Source organism: Nelusetta ayraudi, unplaced genomic scaffold (genome assembly GCF_046127955.1).
Source record: "Nelusetta ayraudi isolate G7.1 ecotype Tasmania unplaced genomic scaffold, CSIRO-AGI_Nayr_v1 ptg000002l, whole genome shotgun sequence".
Taxonomy (NCBI): Eukaryota; Metazoa; Chordata; class Actinopteri; order Tetraodontiformes; family Monacanthidae; genus Nelusetta; species Nelusetta ayraudi.
Window position 1 is genome coordinate 885,001 of NW_027466052.1, and position 22,500 is coordinate 907,500.

The window sequence follows — 22,500 nt, forward strand, 5'->3', positions numbered from 1 at the left end:
AAAGAATTAAAAAACAAAAAGAGATTTGAGATTAGATTAACTCCTCCTCACACACAATACGAGTGAGAGAACAAAGGGGTGTATAAGCACGTGACTCGTAATGCCATCAAAACAGACTAAATGATTGCTTTGGGCCCAGGATGTGATACCATTTCCACATCATCGTTCCTAACTGGAATATTTGCCTGGTTTTACTGCGGAAAAACAATCCGGTGCTGCAGGGAAAACTGTGTTGGCGTGTTACATCACTGAGGGTCAGGAGGGCCGAAGGCACGAGCCTCTGCACGAGCACGTTTCATCCTTGTCTAGTCACCCCTAACTCGAACCAGACCACCGCTATTGCACAACGCGCTCACACGTGAAGCGTGGCGGGAGCGCGGATTCGGACGACGGTCCCAAAACAGGGAATTCCGTGCATCAAAGCGACGCAATCGACAAGTCGTAAAACATTGTCGCCACTTTTTTTTCTTTTTTTAATCCTGCCTTTTTCTTGTTCTCCCTGTTGCAAAACAGTCCGACTGTAGCTGTTGAGTAAAAAATGATTTCCAAACACGTGCTCCGATGTGGGATGTTGCCTATAATAAGTGGAATGTGGCTAATTATGTGGGATTTATATGAAGTAGCTCAAGATGCAAGAATTCAGATGGGCTTCATAGAAATGTTTTATAACCCAACATTTTTCTCGCAGGCAAGAAGCAGATTGATCTGCTTGTTGACATTCAATAACATTGGCACAAAAGAAAAATTAACAAAAGGTGAGCTGTATAACAAAAGGTATATGTATGTGTGTGTGTGTGTATATATACATATATATATATGTATATACATATATATAAATATCTATATATATATATGTATACTTAAGTACAAGCAAACCAAAATAAAAAGTTCAAAATAAAATTAAAATAAAACAAAATAAAAGTGTGAAATGTTCAGAAATATCTTGGTAAGGAGGCACTTGGCCCTTAAATAGGAGTTAAAATATTTTCATAGAGTGGATAAATACCAACAAGGGAATTGAAGCAGCTAGGCTGAGACCTTGTATGCTGCAAACATTCTTTCTTTGAGTTTGGTAAAGACGGTGACAACACTGAAACTTGAGGTTTTGTTTTCATACCAGTAACTTGTATATAACTTTATAATCTTTAAGTATAACAGGAATAATTTCACTCCAAATTTAATTTCTGACCATCTTAACGACTTATACCCAACTGGATCTATGTGAAGTGTGGTACTGTCCTGGTTAATCCTGCAGTGCACTTTTACCGTGGTGACCGAGCAAAGAGCAACACAGATTTTTACGACTTAAACCGAAGACTGGCTTTAAAGTTTGAGAGGGCTTTGTGTTATTTTGTCCTCTCGAGCAGCACAATCCCGCAGGGACGAGAGGTTGATGGAGAGCTCACCTCTCGTGTGCTGCAGCATTCTCTGAAGCAGCACCGGGTACTTTGTTATCCTCTGGGTGACGAGCAAGATGCACTCCGGGATACCCAGCCGCCGCACAATGGTGCTGCTCATCTTTTTCTGGGGAAAACAAATAAGAGTACTTTAGTGAGAACTCACAAAAAAGGCACAGTGGATGAGCTTTGTTTTGTTTTTTTTTGTTTTTTTGGAGCTCATTGAAGAGCAGACTGATGGTAAAAGATAACAGAAGCTGTGCTGGAGACAATCCCAGCTGTCTTAGGGTGAAGGCAGGTGACGCCCCGCGCAGGTTGCCAGTTTATCGCAGGGACACATGGAGACAAACACACATTCACCCTCACACTTCAGGAGAACCGAGAGTTGCCAGACTCCAACGTACGCATCTTTGAACTGTGAAAGCCACGGAGACCTGAGGAGAACCACTGCGGACGCTATAGTGAACCCACAACCACCTCGCTGCAAGGCAGCTGCGCTATCAGCAGCACCACCGTGACGGTGGTCCGTGAATAGAATAAAAACAGGAAAGTGTGCCGCTCTCGTACCGACGATGGAGGGGTGTTACAACACGCAGGCAATCAAGCAGTGATGGCAGAGGGCTGCTCTGCAGTGCATCAACCTGCCAATCAGCGGCAGTCACATTAAGCTCCTTTCACAAGGACACAATGACGCGTAGACTGAAGGAGGCTCGAATTAAACTTCTGATTCTTCTAACACGGGAAGTAGAGCATGTTGTGCGTTTATTGAGCAACAACGACGACCTGTGACTGAACACAAGCCAGCGCGAGAAACACAATCTTCGATGCATTTCGCTGTCAGATATCACTCTGAATACTTCACAGTAAATGATAGATAGATAGATAGATAGATAGATAGATAGATAGATAGATAGAGATAGAGATATAGATAGATAGATAGATACTTTATTAATCCCGTAGGAAATTCAGTTATACCGCAGTAATACTGCATAAATACCGCAAACAACTCTAAAGGCGAACTGAAACATGATTAACATGGATACGTCAATGGTACAAAGGGGAAAACCTAAGGAGAGGAGAATCACGCTGGACCTTCTGAATGATTTGAAACCCGTTGGTCCATCAGATCACTGGATCAGGGCTCTCAGGTTTACTTAAACGTCTGTGGGTTAGAAAGTTGCCTCGTTGTCACTGCAGCCGACAGACCCGTCAAAGCAGCGTCGCTGATACACGAGGTGTGAAGGTGCCCACTGTCTGCTGGATATAAACTGTAATGCTGACCACTGACTTTGGGGAACTGTGCTCCAATTCATTAATACACACAGAGGACAGCGGACAAAAGAAGAGGACAATGCACTGGATGGGCTGTCTTTCAATACAAAATCGAGGCCGTGTATCCATGTCGCTAGCATAACGTCATTCCTTGCGCAGTGACAATAACATGGCATTACATTTTGTCTGAATAAACTGCTGCTTTGGCAGGCAGCGGCTGGATCAGTCAGGCTGCAATTCTGAAATCCACCTCATTCATCTCACTGACCCGACAGTCTGAAAAGCAATGACGGGGAACAGGAAGAACAAGCTGCAAGTTGTAAAGTGTGGCCACAGAGAATTAGTCAACACTCACGTAGCAGCAGCACCAGCAGCAGTTTCATCACAACTATAGACACATCGCATCAAAGAAGAACTCAAATTCCACTAAGTTCCCTATTCAACCCTGGCTGAGTTTGTCATGGGTTCTGTTAAACCCAGTGGTGGACAGCAGCCAGCCATAAGGCGGTGACCCGGGACCAATGTCGAACCATAACAACTCTGATTGGCCCGCTTTGCCTCAACAATCTATTTTTACAGGCCCTTAATCGGCTGGAAACGCAGAACTCTGATCTCCTTCTGACTTCATATGAAATAAAAAGGCCTTGGCGATTGTGGTGTTTTTGTTGTCGTACCTTGATGAAGGCCTTGAAGCGCTTGTCTTTGGTCATCAGGTCCTTGTAGAAGTTCACAGCTTCGTTGTGGCGGCTGCAGAACCGTTCGTACACCCGCTTCATGGTTTCCCCGTTGGACCCTGAGAACTGAGACGGACACGAAAGGCAGCAGCAGCGGGTCAAGCGGCGGAACGTCAAGACGAATCATCCCCCTCCCCCCCCTGATCCTTCTTACCTGGGCGACCAGGATGTCTCCTATCCTGTTGATGATGAAGCCTCCATCAGGGCTCCTCCCCTCCAGCTGGCTCTCCCGCTTCCTCTCGAACAGGCGGAGGAGGTGCTGCGTGTGGAAATCCATCAGGTCATCCAGCACCGGGAAGAGCTTCTCCACCGTCGGCACGTCCATCTGCAGCTCCTTCTGCAGGCCTTTGCTGTACACCTCCGACATGATGCGCAACGTCCGGATGTGATGCATCTCTGTTTGCATCAGTTCTGAAGGAGGCGAGAAAAAAAAAGAAAAAAAAAAAGGAAGTGATACCGAGTTGCAAAATTATGCATGGGGGATTGACAGCAGCTGTATAGCATTCATGAGATGCATGCAGATGTTTGTCTCGGCGTCGCTCTGCGGGGTAATTTCAATCAAGTGTGATTACCACACATAGATTCTAATCAAAAGCCAGACACATCTTTTGGTCTTTGGAAACAAAAACAGGATGTTTGCATTTAATTACATTGCAGGCTAGCGGCTGAGAGGCCGAGGCCACAACTTGGCTGCGTGCTGCCTTTAAAATGCCCTGACTGAACGCACCGTAGATGACGTCCTGCCGCTTCACCAGCTCCTTGTCCAGCTGCTGCAGAAACTGCTGCTCCACCCCTAAACTCCACGAGTCGGCTTCCAGGTCCTTCGCCTCGGCCTCAAACTCCCCCATCAGCTGGCCGTCCATCATCTCTGTCCCTGTACGTCACAATTTACACTTTATGACAGTAGCAATTCAAGTAAATTTGTTTTTATACAATCAATCAAATTTGTACTTATGCATTAAACCAGTTAAATATGTTCTAAATTCTTGTGTTTCATTAGTTGTTTTTGTAGTAGGGAAGAAATTGACTACTTTGTGTGTGTGTGTGTGTGTATTGACCTTCGTCAGTGAGTGATTCCATGGACTCTGTGACCTGGTTGGTTCTATTGAGGGAGTCTGTTGATTGGGAGAGATACCTCAGGCCTTTAATAGGCATCTCCTCAAACACCGGACTGGTCGGACAGAAAGAAAAAAAAAAAAGATTCAACATGAATGAACACGTCATTGTGACGCACACTGGCAATGGCTTTAATGAAGAAAAAAAAAAGAGCAGAGGCTTCAGAAATATTTCATTGAGAACAAAATGCTTTTATTTGGGTCAAAAAAACCCAAAAAACACAGATGCTGGCTGCAGCTCACCCAGCGATGTTGCTTATGGAGAGACTCTTGGAGAGGTTGTTGCCATGGAAAGCCATGATGGTGGTGGCTCTCCGCGGTGGAGGGAGGGTGAAAGAGGAGTGCTCTTCAGGTGACAGGATGGCCGACCAGGGACGCTCCTTCGTCCCTCCGCCTGAGACGCAGGAAAGATGACAAGATGACTTCACAGCGCCACCACACATTTATTTTCTTTTTGTCAAATACAGGTACCTTGCAATGGGATCACATCTCTTAGCGAATGTAAATAACAACATATGTCAGTATATGTTGATTCCAGTCAGTAAACCCCAAATGCAAGAGATCTGCATTACGGCCTTTTCCAAAAGCAGAGCGAACAAAAGAAACAACGCTGAACTTGTGAGGATTTACAGCTTGAAACAAAGCCACAGATGCTGTGTTGCTCTTTTCTGTGCTTTTGTTGTATAAGGCTGTGATTCATTTTCCCACCGCCGCACTCCTGGGTACGGCAGGCCTTGATCTTAACCACCAGTCAGTGATCATAAGCACAAATAGAAAAAGAAATATAGAGTAGCAGGAAACACCCAACAGTGGTGGGGGGGGGGATTAAAAGGGTATTTGAGGAAGCCTGTGAGTGTTTCTGTTTATTTGACTCTCGATGTTTCCATTCTCGACAATTTTGGTTTCTGTATTTCTACCTGCGGACACTCTTTACATTTACTAACAGTTGACAAGTTGACTAGTGGATCTCGACGGCCTGTCTGTATTTGGCATATAAGAGAGACTACAGATGTCCAAAAAACAGTGTTTGCATGAGTGCTGTGAAAAACAAAGAAAGGAGAAAAACACCTCAAGTGTTATGTAAGCAAGCGGTCTAAATTCTGCATATATTTATTGACATGTGTACTTTTGAAGTATACTTGGGTCACTTTCTATTGAGAAAACCCAGAATCTGCTGCCTTGATCATTACAACTGCCCAGAAATCCCATAGTATGCAGGACATATACATAATGACTAATGACGGCGCACTGCACCTAAAAAGTCAGACGGAAAGTGTATTAAAAAAAACAAAAACCCAAAAAACGCTCAAGCATTGAATATGCAGACAGTTGGACGTGTGAGTCACTCACATTTGTTTCTCATCGTAACTGCGGGGAGAGAGCTCGAATCTGGTACCGCACACTGCTGTTTGGGAGGCTGGCCAGAGAAACGAGAGGAGAGGAGAGGAGGAATGAGGAGTTTCAAATCAATGGAGACAACTACTGGTGCAGGATCAGCGGCCGGGGCCACTCTGGGAACTTTTACCTTCATCTTCACCTTGGCACAAGCAGGCAGGCTGTCCCTGCAGCTCTTATGGACGGAGGAATTACAGTCTGGAAGGAGAGAGAGAGAGAAAAGCGAGGTGAGTCCTGCACGACAGTGTGTGTGTGTGTGTGTGTGTGTAATGGTGGAGGATAGAAACTCTGACTGGTCTTCTGAGCTGGCCAGGAAACTCCACCAGGCCACTAATGAAAGCCAGACTGGGGCTGAGCGTGTGATGCAATCGAAGGGTAATACTGCTGGTGGAGGAAGGGAAGGGAGGGGGGAGGTGGGTGGGGGCCAATGGGCCGAGGAATGACACACACGCGCGCACGCAAGCGAGCACATAAACACAGAGTGGCATGGGAAATTTTTTGAAATTATGTAAACGTTCCCAAATCACCATGGAGCCAGAGGTCATTGTGCATGACAGAGGAAAAAAACAAACAAAACCAAAAAACTAAGATTGGCTCCGTGACGCGATCACCGTCAGCCAATCCCAGACTAGAGCCCCCCCCAGACCACCCGAGCCCCCCCCCCCGCGCGCGATTCTGCCACAGCTGAAACGTCTTGTGCTTGTTGTGCACCTCCACAAGAAAGAAAGAAAAAAAACAAAACAATTTTTTTCTCGGACTGCTTAGGAAGCAGGAGAAGAGAGGAGAGGAGAGGTGAGGAGAGGAGGGAGAAACGGCCACGTGTGAGAGAATCCGACAGGATTGTGCAGACTGCACTTTGTTTTCAGTGTCGCGCGGCGGCAAAGAGGCAACGGTGAAAAAAGCGAAACGCAAGCCACCGAAAGATGCCGTCGCCTTGCACACAATGTTTCCGCTGCTGGCGTTACATCACAACATCCGACCCTCAGTCGAGTTGAGAAAAAAAGAAAAAGAAAAACACACACACACACAAAATAAAAAAGTACCACTAAAGCCTCCAGCCTCCATTTTGAAGCTAAAGAAATTCCACTTTACTTTCACCTGAATTGCCTGTATTCCTTCAAACAGGAAAAAAAAGAAAGCTGTGTATTAAAGATGGTGATGGGTTATGTCAGAGATCAAGTCATGAGCTGTACAGTGAAAGCAGCTCGAATCCCTGCAGTGTTTTCCTCCTCCTTAACGCTTTTATTGGGAATTTTATGGGTTCTTTTTTTTTTTTTTTTTTTTGTGGGAGTCCAACTAACTCCAGCTAATCTCAGACAAAGGATCACTCTGTTTGTCCGTCCAATGAGCCAAACATCTGCAAAGAGAGAGGAGGGGGTGAAGAAAAAAAAAAAATCCCTCATTAAAGCTCTCAGTCGTCCGTGGCTCCAGCAATCCAAACCAGACCGACTCAAGGCAACTAACTGCGGCTGCTTTGGCCCCGCGGACGATCTGCCGCAGCTCCGTGACGCTGGGATCACTTTCAGGGCTGGTTTCTTCTTCTTTCAGGCATTTTTTTAATTTATTTATTTATTTATTTTTTTTTTTGCGAGATTGCACCAAGACGCTTGTGCAATAAACTACATCCTCTTTAGGGCGCTGCTCCACCGCTCTGGCGGAAAACAATGAAACCAACAGTTGCCTTTCAGGCAGCTTTACTGCTTAATAATCCAAGTATTTGTGGAATTGCTTCGGCCAAGTTTGAATGATTCTAAATGGCTCATGCTCGTTTGGATACTGCAAGGCTGGGGCTGAATAAAACATGACTTTAAAAAAAAAAAAAAAACATTCTCAGCTCAGAAAACAATATGGAATGAGGAGAATGGAAATAATGCATCAAGAAGGATAAACAGCAACGACACGAACGAGAGCTGAAGAGAAGTTTAAAAGCAAAAACTGACAGAGACAATGGGAGGGAGAGAGAGTGAGAGAGAGAGAGAGAGAGAGAGAGAGATAGAGAGAGAGAAAGGCTTACGTGAGCAGTGGAAGCACTCTTTGTTGTTGAAAGTCTTATTGCACTGAGAGCACTGGGTGGCCTGGCCTGAGCTGATGGCTGTGAAAAGGTGACCGTTGATGGCCTTCTTGTCCTTCTCCCTGGCATCCTTCTCCTTTTCCTTCTTATCTCGGTCCTTTTCCTGCACGGGCGGAAACACCGAGGGTCAGATCACACAAGACTTCTCACTGCCACGATCGACTTGATCCAAATCCAGCACGGGCAGATCCGTTCACGAAGGTGTGTTTTAGATGCAACGTTAAAGGTAACGGTGTCATCACAACCTGGGGAATGCAATGCTGCTCCAATGACCTGTGCAACCAAAATCATCGTAAGCAGGAGAGGGATCGGTTTTTGCTTTTGAATTATCCTTCAGTATGAACTCCTGTAAGGTCACTGAAGGAATAAAGACTGAATGTTTGGCATTTCCAGGGACACATTATTGTTAAAAATCACTGCTCAAGGAAATGTTGTACGCTTTATAAAACTCTGATTTAACCTCTCATTTATTGTGACAAAATTAGGTTTACTATGGTCTCAGCGATAGGCAATTTACTTATTAAGATTTAATCAGAATTCATTGCGCGACCCAACTGGGAAGTTATGCATATTAAGTAATGTATTACTATTATATTGCTGACATGAAATTCTGTCATCAGGAGAAAGCAAACGTTGTTTATTGACTGTTGGATTATTGCGAATAAAACTGAAATCTACTACCGGATACTCCAGTACAGTACCATGTATTGATGGCTACTTTCACACACGGAAAATCAATTTTTCATATTACACTTGTGTTGCGCGAGGCTCTTACTTCAACCGTCGCATAATGAACAAGTAGCTAAAACAGATTTTCGGATGTGTGCCTGCTGAGAGCGAGCGAGCGTCACACTGTCTGGGACTCAAACCTTTGACCCTTTCCAAACAGGGCTCTCTTTCTGCTGCCATTGTGTTAATAGACGAGGTCATCTCCATTTGTTGTCATCTCCCGACACTGATCTGATTCCCAAAATCCCATAAAGTGACGCCAAGAAGAACAGAGCCCTTATTCTTTTTGGATTTACATCACAGAGCCTCCGCCCAAAAGCCAGAGGAAATGGGAAAATGGAGTTTCCAGCTCATTTTAATGGGCAGCCCTGGGCCTCTTGGTTTGAGGGGACCACAGAGCTCTGACATGCACAGCAGCGCGTGTTGTTCCGTTGCTCTGAGATGCCTCGAGACTGAGTGTACCGCAGGGAGCCTGCACGTTCAAACGGCCAACGTGAGCCTCCGCACTTCATCTCACTTCCTGCAGGGGCTGCTTTTTAACCCGAGGTGAAACAAATCAAACAGACTTCAAGAGTATTTGTAACCGGCCTGAGCTTCCTCACCTGAAGCACCTCTACTTATGTGTTTGAATCTGCAAAAAACAAAAACAAAAGCAAAACAAAACTGAGGGTTTCACATAGTGGAACAAAAAGAAAAAGAGGAACCAATAACAATTCTCCGCTTCTTTTTTTTCTGGCTACAAGCACTTTACAGCAGTAGGACTGGTAGGTATTGACGTTTCAAACGGAGATTCAGACAAAAATGACACACGAGTGAAAAAAACGCTCTAACAGGCAATGACTTTTCTGGAAAGAGACATGAGCCCGGAGGGGAGCACGAGTCACTATAACATGATAATTTGACAGTCTCTCCCAAGGCGGCCTGATGGCAGACCAAAGCACTCTGTCAGCCTACCTCCAGCCAACCTTTCCATCTCAAAGAGAAGCTGTGTCTCCAAGAGCATCTCCCGTCTAACATCCCTGGTGCTGCGGCGGAGCGGCTCGAGCTATGAGCTGCAGAGAGGCTCCATCGGGAGAGGAGAAATAAGGAAGTGACTGGTCTCGCTGCAGGATGTGGTGCTACTGCAATGACCCCACTGGTCGGGTACAGACGCTGTGTCAAAACAGCAGTAACTAGATCCTCTTCCGCAGCGCCGTGACATCGAACACCTTCAGTGGGGGAGTCGCTGCAAAAACTGTTGAGAAAGTCTCATCCGGCTCATCTGAACCCAGAGGTGAAGAAAACACTTCCGAGAAGGTGTTGATAACTGAAAATAAGACGCAAAAAAAAAATTCCTCAAATTGATCCCGAAACTGGCGGAGCAGTCGATCAGTTGTGAAACGCGACCGGGTTGCTGTCTCTTTAAAAGCAGTGGTTGAGTCTGGAGAAGCGATTCTAGGGCCTGAGCCAACTCTGACTTCCTGTTTTATTTCCTTTTCACCCGTGTGTCTCTCAGCCAGCGTTGCAGTTACGGGCAGCACACACAAATTTGACTATGTATTTTTTATATATAGCATATTACATCAGTGTTCTTGAAAAAAATGAAAAAATAAATGCTGACATTTGCCATTTCGCGGAAATGTAGAAGGCTCGTTTACAGTGAACCCCTGCAGTACTTCAAAATCACAACAGGAGGTGGTCACGTCAAAAGCTTTGCTTATTTATAAATGACAGATTGAGGAAGGGCTGTCATCAGCAGTGCTGGTGGGATTACTCCAGAAAAGTAATCCAACTACTGATTACTGATTACTGCTGAAAAAGTAATCTAATTACTTCTTTAACTACTTTGTTTCATAAGTAACCAATTACTAATTACTTTAGTTAAAAAAAAGATAGAGTAACATAAAGTAAGTTTGAGGACGTCTTGTTTCCTGCACAAAGTGTGCAACGAACCACAATATTCTGTGATTTGGACGAGATGAACTCAAAATAATGTTTGTATTTCCAGCTACAAACGCAGTTGCTGTTTTCTCTTTTGCCGCTGCCGTGCTTGTTGTGGTGCGTGGTCCCACGTTGCGCATGCACGGCTGCATCATCAATCTGCGACGTAATTGTTTTCGGTTGTTTTTCTAAAGTTCAGACATTTCAGACAATTTTAGCTCGCAAAACGTCAATGGAATCATTATTTGTTAATGTAATTATGATATAATTACCAGTTTTGCCACAGTAATCCCGTTACAATACTCTGTTACTACAAAAAAAGTAGTTTAATTACAGTAGTGGATTACTCAGTAATAGATTACTCGCCAACACTGGCCATCTGTCATGATGAAATGGGAGATGACTAACATGTAACCTGCCATGGCGTGAGAGATAAAGATCACGAGTGACCTCAGCTCAAAACACACACACACACATCTGTAGCTAAAAAAAAAAAAATGGTTCACTTCCTACAAGAAAACCTCAAGGGATCTCCGAAGGGAGAAGTCACACAGCCGAGACGCAGAATCCCACCTCCTCAAGACCAGCTCCTCTCTCAGCGGTCTGGAAGGCAGCAGGAGGACATCACTGCTCCCTCCAGCAAAGTGTGAGAACGTGGAGCAGAGTGAGGTGGAGAGCGGCCTGGTCAGGACCAAATGTTTTGGTGTTCGTTGGTTCATTAACTTGGGTGCCGTCCACTCTCATCGTGGAAAGATGAAAGCGGGAGGATGGGAGACGGGGGTGGGGAGTGGGGTGGGGGTTAAGGGCCGGTCGGGCCTTGTTTCTCACAGGGGAATTCTCCGGCCACGGGTTAAAAAAATAAGTGCATAGTAAAAGCGAGGTTTATAGAGCAGCAGTCTATGCACAGATGGGATCGTTTTTCTTCAGCTATGCATTAATTCAGCCCTCAATGATATGATGAAATAAAAAAATGTCTTAAATCTCTTTACGGGTTGACATAAAAGAAAATGTTTTCTCACCCTGGTCTTCTTGTACATCTTGTTCTTGATGTAGCTGAAGGTCCGGCTGACCTTGGTTACGCCTTTACCCTCAGTGTCGGTCCGAAGAGGCCCGGGTTCCTCCTCTGATATGCTGATTCGCACACACAAAATACACGTATATATAAATATATATATATATATCTATATATATATATATACATATATGTATATATATTTCTTTTACAGAATTGTTCAGACTCGCAAGGATCCCCTGTTTGCGCGATTCTATAAATAGTTTGAGATTGCAATGTAACAATTCCATGGAGAACCATGGAACTGCTAGAGGGCCTCCACTCTGACCTGGAAGAATCTCCGCAGCAATAAAAAGAACCTGAGGATTTATTTTATGGGAGTGTGTGTGTGTGTGTGTGTGTATGTGTGTGTGTGTGTGTGTGCGTGCGCGGAAGTGGGCTGACCTGTACGCGACTGACCCAGAGGCGCTGGAAAACGACCTCATACCTGCAAAAGAGCGGGAGAGAATTTAGAGGCGCACGTTCTTTTCCTCCCTTCTATTCAAACCACAAGTGGAAATTCTCTGGCAGCGGCTTAATAACACTCGGCACCACATCGTGACGCCGTCCCGAAAAATACCGGGAGAGAGGCGCGTGGTCAGCCAGGACTTCCATTTAAAAAACAAGAAAAAAAACATTATAGACAAAACAGATTTTTACCAGTGACAGAAACCATCAAACAATTGAATGCATCAGGGCTACTGGAGCCTAACATGGTTGTCCGGGGTTGGAGGCGGGGCTACACCGTGGACAAGACGTCATTTTATCGCACAGATGAACAAGAAGTCACACTCACACTTTGAAATTTTAGCGATCTCAGTTAGCATAATCTGTGGGAGGAAGCAGGAAGAACCCGTTTTCCGTCTTGGTGATGTATAGAGAAGAACGACTGTCAAGCTGTTCCCAGATTAAGGATGGACTTCCTGAATGTGGTTACGGCTAGGCGCTGGATACAGTTCAATTAATCGTGGACTTCATTGAATTCGCAAGCAGAGCGCACTTAGCATAAAGAGATAAAATGAAAACACGCGCTCCGCTCCTTGCCAGATAAGCACTGTAGCTGCAGCAGCAGCTCCAGCACCTCTTCTTCTTTTTCTTTTTTTTTTTTGGTAGAGTTAAACACAGCCGTGTCTCTTTAAGCAAACACCTCTGATTCCTTCCAAACACTCCTTTTTCTGCCGCGCCCTGACGTCCACAGAGACATAGACAGCGTTCACGTGTTCTGCGGCGGAAAGCCAAACCAAAAAAAAAAGAAAAAAAAAGAAAAAAAGAAAAGATGTTGAGGGCAAACTGCTGGCCTGTCGGAGCGGCCAGAAACACAGTGCGGGAAGCAGAGAGCACTAATGGAGATGTGGAAGAGATACGGAGAGAGAGAGCAGGTTCAGTTGTGTGTGACTGAAGGTGACAGCCTCACATGTATCTGGAGGGGGGGGGGGCATCTTTAGTCTGCCGCCGGCGTCCACACTTACTTTTTTTTTTCCCTCCTTGCTTTCTTCCCGTCTTGCGACTCGGGGTTTTATTTTAGCGAAAGGACAAACAAACGCGAGGGAAGGTCGGCTAAATATTCATCTAGCTGCAGGACACAGGGAGGCAGCGGCCTCGTTTAAAACCGCTGGAATCGTCAAGGCGAGGCTGCTGCGGGGGTGAGGAGTTGCTTCTTTACGCCGGCGGTTTTGCTGCGGCTTAAAGTTATTTGCATATTTCCACTATGAGCAATTAGTTACTTGTGACGGGTTTTGTTCCAGCTGAACTTTTGGGGCTTTAATGGGAAATCAAGTCGTGATCAGGCTTTGACGTACATCAAACCAGAAGAGAAAAGGAGGGAAATAATGAACTGGAGATGCTAAAAGGTCACACTGAACTTAAAGCTGCTGAAACCTCTTTCCTGAGGTGTTTAAAAGAATCCTTTGTATTTGTGTTTTCACGGCGCACAGCCGCATGATTGACTGTATCAAAACGACTCAAAGGTTACAGTCCTACAGTGAGCCAGTGAGCGTGACGGAGTCTAACAGGGTCAGCCACACACAGCTGGGGAATCTGACATCACGGCTAGAGCGGGGTCGGCTCGCAGCTACGTTACTTACTCAGATTGTCCTCATCATCACTGGATGAGGAGCCCCAGTAAACGAACTGAGACTTAGATTTGGTGAGGAGGGGGGAAAGGCTGAAAGAGAAGGAAATTCGCCTCTTACGTCTCAGGCGTCCCGCTGCCGCCACGGAAGCAAGAGGGGAGAGAAGAAAGCCACAGCACGGACACACACACACACACACACAGTGAGGTGAATTTATCGGCGCTGAAAATAAAATCTCACTCCGAAAAAGACAGCAGTTCTGCCTATAAATAATCATTATTATTGTATATAATTTTCAGACCCGCTTGGTTTGGTTATGGTTATGGTTGAGAGCTGAACCCTGGGTCGTGCCAGCGCAAACAAATGAGCTGATCACGCTTGTGCTGGGATAAACAGGTGGTTGACTTTGTCTCTTGGACTTTGTACCTTAAACATAAAGTGATAAAATTAGAGCACGCCAGTGCATTCAAATTAATATTTCACCTCGTGGACCCTTTCCAGCTATTCATTTTGCAAACCAACCACCCTAAAGACTTCCCCTATTGGTTGGTAGGAAGTGATCCGAGTTGGTTACAGTGCTGCACAGCGACTGTGAAAGCAGCGACGCCACCCTCAAAGCTCACTCACCATCGGTGTCTCTCTGGCTGATGGCGAGCATGGACACGGACTTGGTGAGGGGCAAGCTCATCTGAGGACAGCTGTTCCGCAGGGGCCGGTACCGCCTCGACTTCTGCGGCGTGTGACACGTAGGGGTCAGGTCAGGCGGCAGCGCAATGCGAAAAAAAAAGAAGAAAAAAAAAAAAAGGAAACATTAAACAGGACAGAAATAATGTGGAACAAAACTTTACGGTGGCATTAAAACCCTAAGCTGCTGACGGGAAGGACTGCGTTTAACACGGAAGCTACGCAAATGAAATGTGATTGAGGTTGTTTTAATTCAGTGTGAGGGGAGAGAAGCTGCCTGAGGACAGTGGTGATTATTAACTCTTACCAATTCCCAAACTACAAAACTACAAGCCCCTTGTTCACGTAAAAGTAAACCTTTTTCCACTGGTGTGATTTTATCTACGTGTGTGTGTGTGTGTGTGTGTGTGTGTGTGTGTGTGTGTGTGTGTGTGTGTGTGTGTGTGTGTGTGTGTGTTCTGACCAGGTCGTGCATCCTGCGGTTCTCCACCGGGTCCTCCTGCTCCTCTGTCAGAGAAACCAGGGAGCCCCTGTCGAGGCTGTCCTGCCGGGGCTCCAGGATGCGAGGCCCCTGCATGACGGGGCCCCCCCGCAGCTCCTCCTGGACCCCAGTCAGGCCCTCCAGGCTGTAGCTGCGTGGACAAACGGCAATCAGAGGTGAGCTGAGGAGCGCGGTCCGGCGACACACACACAACTGCACCTGTTGAAACACGTGTGCACGCGCGCGCACACACACACACACGCACGCACGCACGCACGCACAGACGCACACACACGCGCGCGGCTGCCTCTGCAGCGTTTAAGTCTGCTGAGTTATCACTGGGCTGCGGAGTCAGATTTACAGCGCGAGCGGCGCCGAATGACTTCCAACATCAGCATCAGCACAGCGAGCTCCGCGGCCGTGATTTACAAACCCAATTACATCGATCTATGACTGGAAATAAGAGGCCTTGAAAAATCCAATACAATGATTATGGAGAGGAAGACCACAGCCACATTTCAGGATGAGCTATGCCGCGCCGCCGCCGCAGTTCTGTTCGCGGCAGAACCGACTGGGGAAGAAGTTACAGCCCCGGCCGTAAATCTCTATTATCTCTTGGCCCGTTCGCTTTGCGCGGCGCTCCGCTATCTTGCAAACGCATCCAAAACTTGAGCTGAGCTAAACCGGACGGCGAGAAGCGTGACTGGGTGATTGTCAGTGGCCCTGTGTGGACTGTAGCAGCACTCACCTGTCCCGTGGGCTGTGAATGGAGCCGTGTGTGCCTGTCTTTTTACGACCTGTTTCAAAATATCCAGCAAGTGGCAAATGGTCCTGGGTGCAGCGAACCAATTAGCATCGGCAAGCTGCCGTGGCCCTTTGATGAAGGTGAGCCACCGAGGAAGTGACTGACTGGCTGACTAACTGACTGACTGACCAGGGGTGTGAAAATGCAAGCACGCAGGCGTGTGTGCGCCCTCGAGAGGCGTGGATGCAAATCAAACTGCATGTAAATGCAGGCGCCATTCAAATGAGGTCAGCGAAACACACACACACACACACACACACACACACACACACACACACACACACACACACACACACACACACACACTGTACCTGAGGGAACTAACTACTTCCACACCACGACTGAAGGGAGCATCGAAAGGACACCAGCTGATGCTAGCAGGGCGGAGGGGTTAGACAGATGGAGATGGAGATCAATGGATGGACAGACGGACGGACGGACGGGCGAATGGATGGCACGATGTAGCAACGGAGACAAACACACAGGGAAGGAGACGTTTGGGGGCAGCCGTGGCGTCGGCGAGTGAGTGAGCGCACGGCCCACGTTAACGCCTCCGATCGGTCCGGATTCACGTCGGACACAGAGGTGAGCCGACGCTATTAGCCGTCGTTAGCAAATGGACAGGCACGGCGGTTGCAGCACAGGTGTTTAGCATTGAGGGAAGCGCTGCAGCAAGCGGGGTTGTTAGAGCAAAAGCGCAACAGTCGGCTGACCTGCGAGGGTTCATCGTCTCCTAGCTACACAAACGTCCCATTGTGTTGTTAATTCTGCAGGAGTGGAGTTGAACCGGCGGAAATAGTCCCTATTCTTCCTACTGCTGCGGTGGCGGCGCACAGCTTGTTCCACTCCAAAAGTGAATATGGAATTATTATTCTGCTTTCAAAGTAAGAAAAAAAAAAAAAAAAAAAAAAAAAAAATGGCTTCAGGATATTATTATACTAAAAGCAGAGTAAGGAAAAAAAAATCTCATGCTCTCAATCTTGAGCCAATACAGTCCTCCGAGCCCCCGGGAGATAAACTCCCATCTTTCCATGCGGCTGCTTGTTATTACCGCCACAATAGAAAACAGCGGTGTTTATCTAAACCATCTATTTCGCCACAGTATTTCTTGTATATTTCACCCGGGGAAGGGGAGATATTTCAGCCGGGCCTGCCTGGCGGGGACGCGGCACAAAAGCGCTGGTCGTTCAGCAAGCGCACGTTTAAAGGGAGCGGGAGATCAGCGCCGGGCAACACCTACGTGGGTTTGCTAGCGCCTCTCGGTTAGAAGCGAGACATTCGCAAGAACACAACAGCTGGCAAAGCGTGATTCATTTGTACCTTCTCCTGTGAAGGGTGGGCTTCCCCTCACCAGGGCTACGGATGGAGCTGGAGATGGTGGGCGAGACAGACAAGAGAGTGACGGACGACGGGCGACATGAGTTGAGGCGTTGATGCGAAGGCAGATCGATAGCATTGTGATGACGAACTACTGTTAGTGTTGGCTCGCGGTGAAGCTGGAGCTACTTTAAGACGGAGGTGTGTGTATTCTTGCTCTCAATTTATTACGTTTCAGGAGTGGATCTGCTGATCTGCATTTTGGCTGCATGGCAACACAATAGAGGACATTTGCTCTTGTCTGCGATATGAGGAACAGCGGAGCAGATCTTCGAAGCCCGACTATCCGCCGCTGGTGTGCAACAAGGTGATCAGTTGGATCTGGAAGCTTTAAATACAAATGTGATCTACTAATCTTTATTGGTCATCATTCATCACATGAATAAACTAAAGATGGTCATTGTGTAACTCTACTGTGTGGCTCTAGTCAAACCTTTTGATGTGGACCGTTCAAAATTGGCGGAACCAGACTCTGACTGATCATGCTCTAGGTAACTGGATTGAAAGGCATGAACAATCGATAATGGATTAGACAGAGCTTGGTCTTTCGTGTGACCCATGCTCACTCATTGCTTTCCCTTATGTCATCTGAGAAGTTTTGGTGTCACTAGAAACTCCTTTCCGTCACACGTCAACAGCTGCAACCGTTGGAAAGGCAGCGCGCTAAATATTTACAAAGTTACCCCCCCCAAAAAAAAAAATGCATTTAAATTCCAAATTGAAGTGTGGAATATCGACCAAATCGTGCAGGAAGTGGCGACGGCAAGCGTCTGTCTGACTAATTAACTTTTATTGCCTTCGTCTTCCTTCTCTCCCTTCCCTCCCTCATTACCCCCACATGCACAAGATGCTTCTGCAATCAGAGATATTGCACAGTACCTATGTGTCACGCAGCAGGCACTTTCAGCAGCGGGAGGAAGCGGCCTCTGAATATTTAGCGTTAATCACTTTGCATGCGTCTGACGCCCTCCAGGTCGTGCTCGTCCCAAAAAAAAAAGAGGTGCCGCAAAAATGTTTCTTTATAATGTCATTAGCTACACCAAGAGACTGCACTTAGCAGGGACCTCCGATGAAAGCTCATGGCACTGGCTGCGTCCGCCTCAGCGTGCATATATAGAAATACCAGCTGCAGATGGTCTGACGCAGTGATTCAAATGTATTTTTATTTATTTCAATTTTTGGAGGGTGTTTAAAAACATCTCTGCCACACAACAGAGACTCGTTCAGTCGCACGGGTCGCTGAAGCTCTGAAGGCAACGGACTTCAAGGTCACGCTGCCGTTGTGCTCGGCATCGGTCTCAGTAATTGGCCCGCGTGAGGCGGGACGCGTCTAATGACGACTCTGGGAATCGATAAAACTCCTTAAACAAACAGCGCCCCCCGGGGGTCTCACCTCCTCTGGTTCATCTCTGCGTCCCCTCCGTTGTTCTTGCCGGGCCCCCAGCTGTGGCGGCGGAGAGGCGAGAGGGAGCGGCGGCTGTTGCGCAGCAGGCAGGAGCGCTGCGGCACCTCCGACACTCTGTCTTTGGCCTCTTCCTCAGCTTCTCCTCCTCCTCCTCCTCCTCCTCCTCCGCCTCCACCTCCACCGCTGTCAGGTCCGGGAGCGACGGCAGCCCCAATCCGGTTGCCCTCCACTGGGCTCCAGATGCATTCCAGGCCTTGGCTGCCCTCGAGACTGGAGCTGGATGGGCAGACGCTGGCTGTGTCGTCGGTGGAGGAGCAGGAGACGGAGACCTCGCTGGTGCTGTCTCCTCCTGTCACTGGTTCATCGTTCTGCAAAGGAAAAGGAGCATAGGACAAAGACCGGTTAGCATCATCAGCACAAGAGGACGCATATAAATTCTACAATGGCGAGTTTTGTAACAAGTATTTCAACTTCTAGCCTACGCTAAATTCAAGTGGTGAGACAGTGGAAAACAGGAACTGCCTTGTAGCCCCCGTGCCAGCGCTTTGCTCTGGTCGCACGAGGCAAACAGGAAGTGGAAGCATTCTGCCGCAGCAACAGGGGAACAGCGCTTGAAACCAGCGACACCATTTCATCAGCCACATGTACAAATTGTACAACGAGGCAGAAGAATGGAATCAAGCAGAAGAGATGTCCCTCAGACTGCTGCTGATCGCACTTCATCTCCACCGGCCTGTCTTCAGCAAAGCGTGCAGCGGAGTAGAAGAACGCCCGAGAGCCACTCAGCCTGCAGGAATGTGAAACAGGCCGTTTAAACATGCTTCATAAAAATGCTAACACTAAAACAAACAATAATTAAAGCTGCGAGCAGCGTTTGAGGGACTGAGGACTCTGTCGCCAGCGGACCACTTGTTGACTTCAATGAGAAAAACAAGTCATTTTTCATTCCATCGCCCTACCACATTCCTGCTGAGAAGGCTGAATGCTTGTTTGTTTTTTCCGTAGGTGCCGCTGTCAAGCCCAGTGGGTTCACCAGTCTGGACCTGTGTGGCAAATTTGGTGAGCCGTGGAGTATGCTTCATGGGGCAAATGTGTGCAGGAAGAAGGGTTCATGAATCACAATTGTAAGCAAATTATGCAAATTGTGCACCCCCGCTTTGTTTTTGGGTGAATGGTGTCTAGCGTGAATTGTAGCCCTTGATGAGGCAAACATGAGTTTTATTTCCATTGTTGTCCAAGTTGCTATAGACATGATGAAAAGGGAGTTGTGGAGAGGGCAAAACGTCTTTGTTATTTTCTAGGTTTGTGACAGCGGCTACAGTCAGCCGGCAGAGGCTGAGAATTTGGAGAGAGGGATGCAAACTGAGGTCCGAGAAGCAGCTACAGCAGCTGTCTTCCCCTCAGAGTCTGTGTGTCTGACTGATGGCAGGCACTTAGGTTTCGCTTTTAAAACTTGGCGTGCAAAATGCTAACACGGGCATATTTCTGGGTGAAAATGAGAAAGAAAAAAAAAAGCATCTTTGCGAAAGGTTGTGAGGATCATAAAAATGTGATTTTGTAGTCAATCAGAAACACAGCGGGGCCATAACGAGGAGAAAAGCTACAGTATTAGCATTTGTGGCTAAGTTTTTAAAACAGCTTGGATGTGCTGCTCCATCTTTGACGTCTTTGCTCTATGCGGTCTATATGCAAATTGCAGACTTCCAGTATATCGGAGGTCATAGGTCACTGTGTATGAACTGCAGGTCTTGATAAGACAAATGTGTGGGTATTCGTCCCATGTCTCTCCGACATTCCTAGCGGCCGCTAGAGTGATTTTAGTGTTTCTAGGAGGTGATATAGAGCTTTAGATTTGTGGAAAAAAAACTATTACAAGAACAATAGGGCCTTACGTCCAGGTGTAAGACAGGGCTGAGTCCCCAATATAAAGACCTTCAAGCATTTTCGGTTGAAGGCCTTTTAGTTCTCAGCCTGCATGCTCACAAATCACTTCATGACAAACAGGCCACTGTTAGCCAGCTGGTAGTTTTACGGTATTAGCAGTGAACAACACCACCAAAAACAAACAAGATCCGTCCAGATTCTCTCCGGCTTGGGTCCGCTGGGAAAGAGCCGCTCCGCGCACACCCACAGGTATCTGAGAGCAGCTAATTTGTAGGTGTGAGCCTCAACTGGGCCCATTGTGCTGCCAGCTGCAGCCAGAACCGAGCACAGAGACGCCTCTGTTGGAGAACAGGGAATGAAAGATCGGCTTTATGCCGCCGACACGATTTCCTCTGGGACAGAAAGGACGCGAGAGTTCATATGTGCGTGGACGTGTTTGAGTGTCCGAAGTTTGGCCTCAACAATGCAGTGTGCAGTTCACATGACGTCGGCTACGGGGAGAAGAATGTTGTTGTTTTTTAGACTTCCGGTCATTTACATGACACTGCACTTAAAACTATGTTTTCACAAGATTTGAGGAAGTAATAAAGTCATTATTATTATACTGTATTGTGTTGGTTTAATGTGTTAATTAAATGAATAAATGATGGCCCTTTTCATAGGAGCTGACATAAAAACAGCTCTCTGCTGATGGCTACGGCTAACACTAATGTCGGCTAGCATTAGCTGACTCGCACGAGGAAATCTAGTGTTATGACATTTTACAACCTGAAAACATGTTGTGTCTGGTTGTGTTGGCAGCCATAAGGTACTGTCACAACATATCAGTGTGTCTCATTAAATGAGGGCAGATTAGTAACTCAGTTCCAAAAGGGCAAAATGAGCAACGGGTCCAGCGCCTTACAGTCACTGTGCTTGGCTCGTGGGCCCCATCCGCCATGTCGACCGCCCATTTGTGGCCCCTGACGATCCAGAATGGCCGGTCTGGCCAGAGCGTCTTTCTTTTTTTTGTAACCTCAAATGCAGCCGTGTTTATATTACACCCTGTCCTCACGGCTGCAGAGCATGCAGACAGGTAGCGGCCACACTAATGTGTAACGAAATATCAACTTTTAGAACTTTTTTTTTCGTACTTTTATTTGCTGTTCAATAATTGCTGCACTGTTTTTAGAATAAGAATACAATCAAATAACATGACGATAATCAAGGCCATTTTTCTGTAGGGCCATAAAGCCATACTTAACATATGTTGCCTCATATTTTCTTACTTTATTTGGACAATTCTTAGGTCTTTTTGCAGCAGTGTCTTCCACAGTTGAGCTGTCTGTCTGTTCATTACGTCTCTGTTACAAACCTGTTCATTTTCCACGACCTTGTCTAGCTTGAGGAGCAAATCGCCTTGATAAATAGTGCAAACAGGCACGTCACACACTCAACACCATGAACAGTGTTTTTGACTGGCAGGCGATCATATGATATATTATTACAGATTATATTTAAAAGTAATGATCAAACAATAATTTTCTGTGCCCCTCCCCACCCCCCACCGACCCCCACTTTGCAAGTACTCTGGTGTAAGCGCAATTTTTAACTTTCGATTTCACACGTTTATAAAATGCTCAATTCAATTTAGAACAGAAATATTAAATAATAATAAATAATTTCCTTCCTCCCTGTGGTTCTTTGTGTTCACATTTAAAAAAAAATATATATATTCCTGACAACCCTCCTGACATATTAATAGTATTGTTATTTTTTCAACTTTTTATTTTAATTTATGCCAAAATGCAAAGAAAAACGAATTCATTAAATGTTATTTTTAGTTTGTATTTTTGTTGTTGTCCTGAATGAAAAGGTCTTTTGAATATTACAATATTATCACATGTGGCCTGACCAACCTCAGTAAATGAACCTTTGTCTCTTTATGGCCCTTTATGGACATTTGTGTTCCACTGCTCTCGGGTGCACAGACATCACACTTGCTTGAACAAAATGCTGCTCGGTACAATGCACTGACCTGAGGAGGACGTTTTCAGCACCATTATTCTCCAACTTGGAGGAAAAAAAAAATCTAATCTTTGAAAATGAAGATTTCCTCTCAGACTCCA

The 22,500-nt window shown here is 46.4% G+C and overlaps 1 protein-coding gene across 6 annotated transcripts in view; it reads right to left on the bottom strand.

Moving 5' to 3' along the window:
- akap13 (A-kinase anchoring protein 13) overlaps positions 1-22,500 on the bottom strand; it is a 111,179-nt gene that overhangs the window by 20,171 nt on the left and 68,508 nt on the right. For 4 of the 6 annotated variants that reach the window (XM_076031066.1, XM_076030896.1, XM_076030984.1 and 1 more), the window contains exons 12-27: positions 18,497-18,876; positions 17,047-17,094; positions 16,038-16,100; positions 14,904-15,072; positions 14,384-14,486; positions 12,090-12,132; positions 11,653-11,764; positions 7,928-8,087; positions 6,044-6,111; positions 5,869-5,935; positions 4,762-4,912; positions 4,462-4,574; positions 4,131-4,277; positions 3,558-3,814; positions 3,344-3,469; positions 1,407-1,524 (exon numbers count right to left, since the gene is read on the bottom strand). In XM_076031066.1, the coding sequence (XP_075887181.1) occupies positions 1,407-1,524; positions 3,344-3,469; positions 3,558-3,814; positions 4,131-4,277; positions 4,462-4,574; positions 4,762-4,912; positions 5,869-5,935; positions 6,044-6,111; positions 7,928-8,087; positions 11,653-11,764; positions 12,090-12,132; positions 14,384-14,486; positions 14,904-15,072; positions 16,038-16,100; positions 17,047-17,094; positions 18,497-18,876 (2,125 nt within the window). The remainder of the gene's footprint in view (positions 1-1,406; positions 1,525-3,343; positions 3,470-3,557; positions 3,815-4,130; positions 4,278-4,461; positions 4,575-4,761; positions 4,913-5,868; positions 5,936-6,043; positions 6,112-7,927; positions 8,088-11,652; positions 11,765-12,089; positions 12,133-14,383; positions 14,487-14,903; positions 15,073-16,037; positions 16,101-17,046; positions 17,095-18,496; positions 18,877-22,500) is intronic. The other 2 variants (XM_076031159.1, XM_076031230.1) reach the window with 2 other exon arrangements.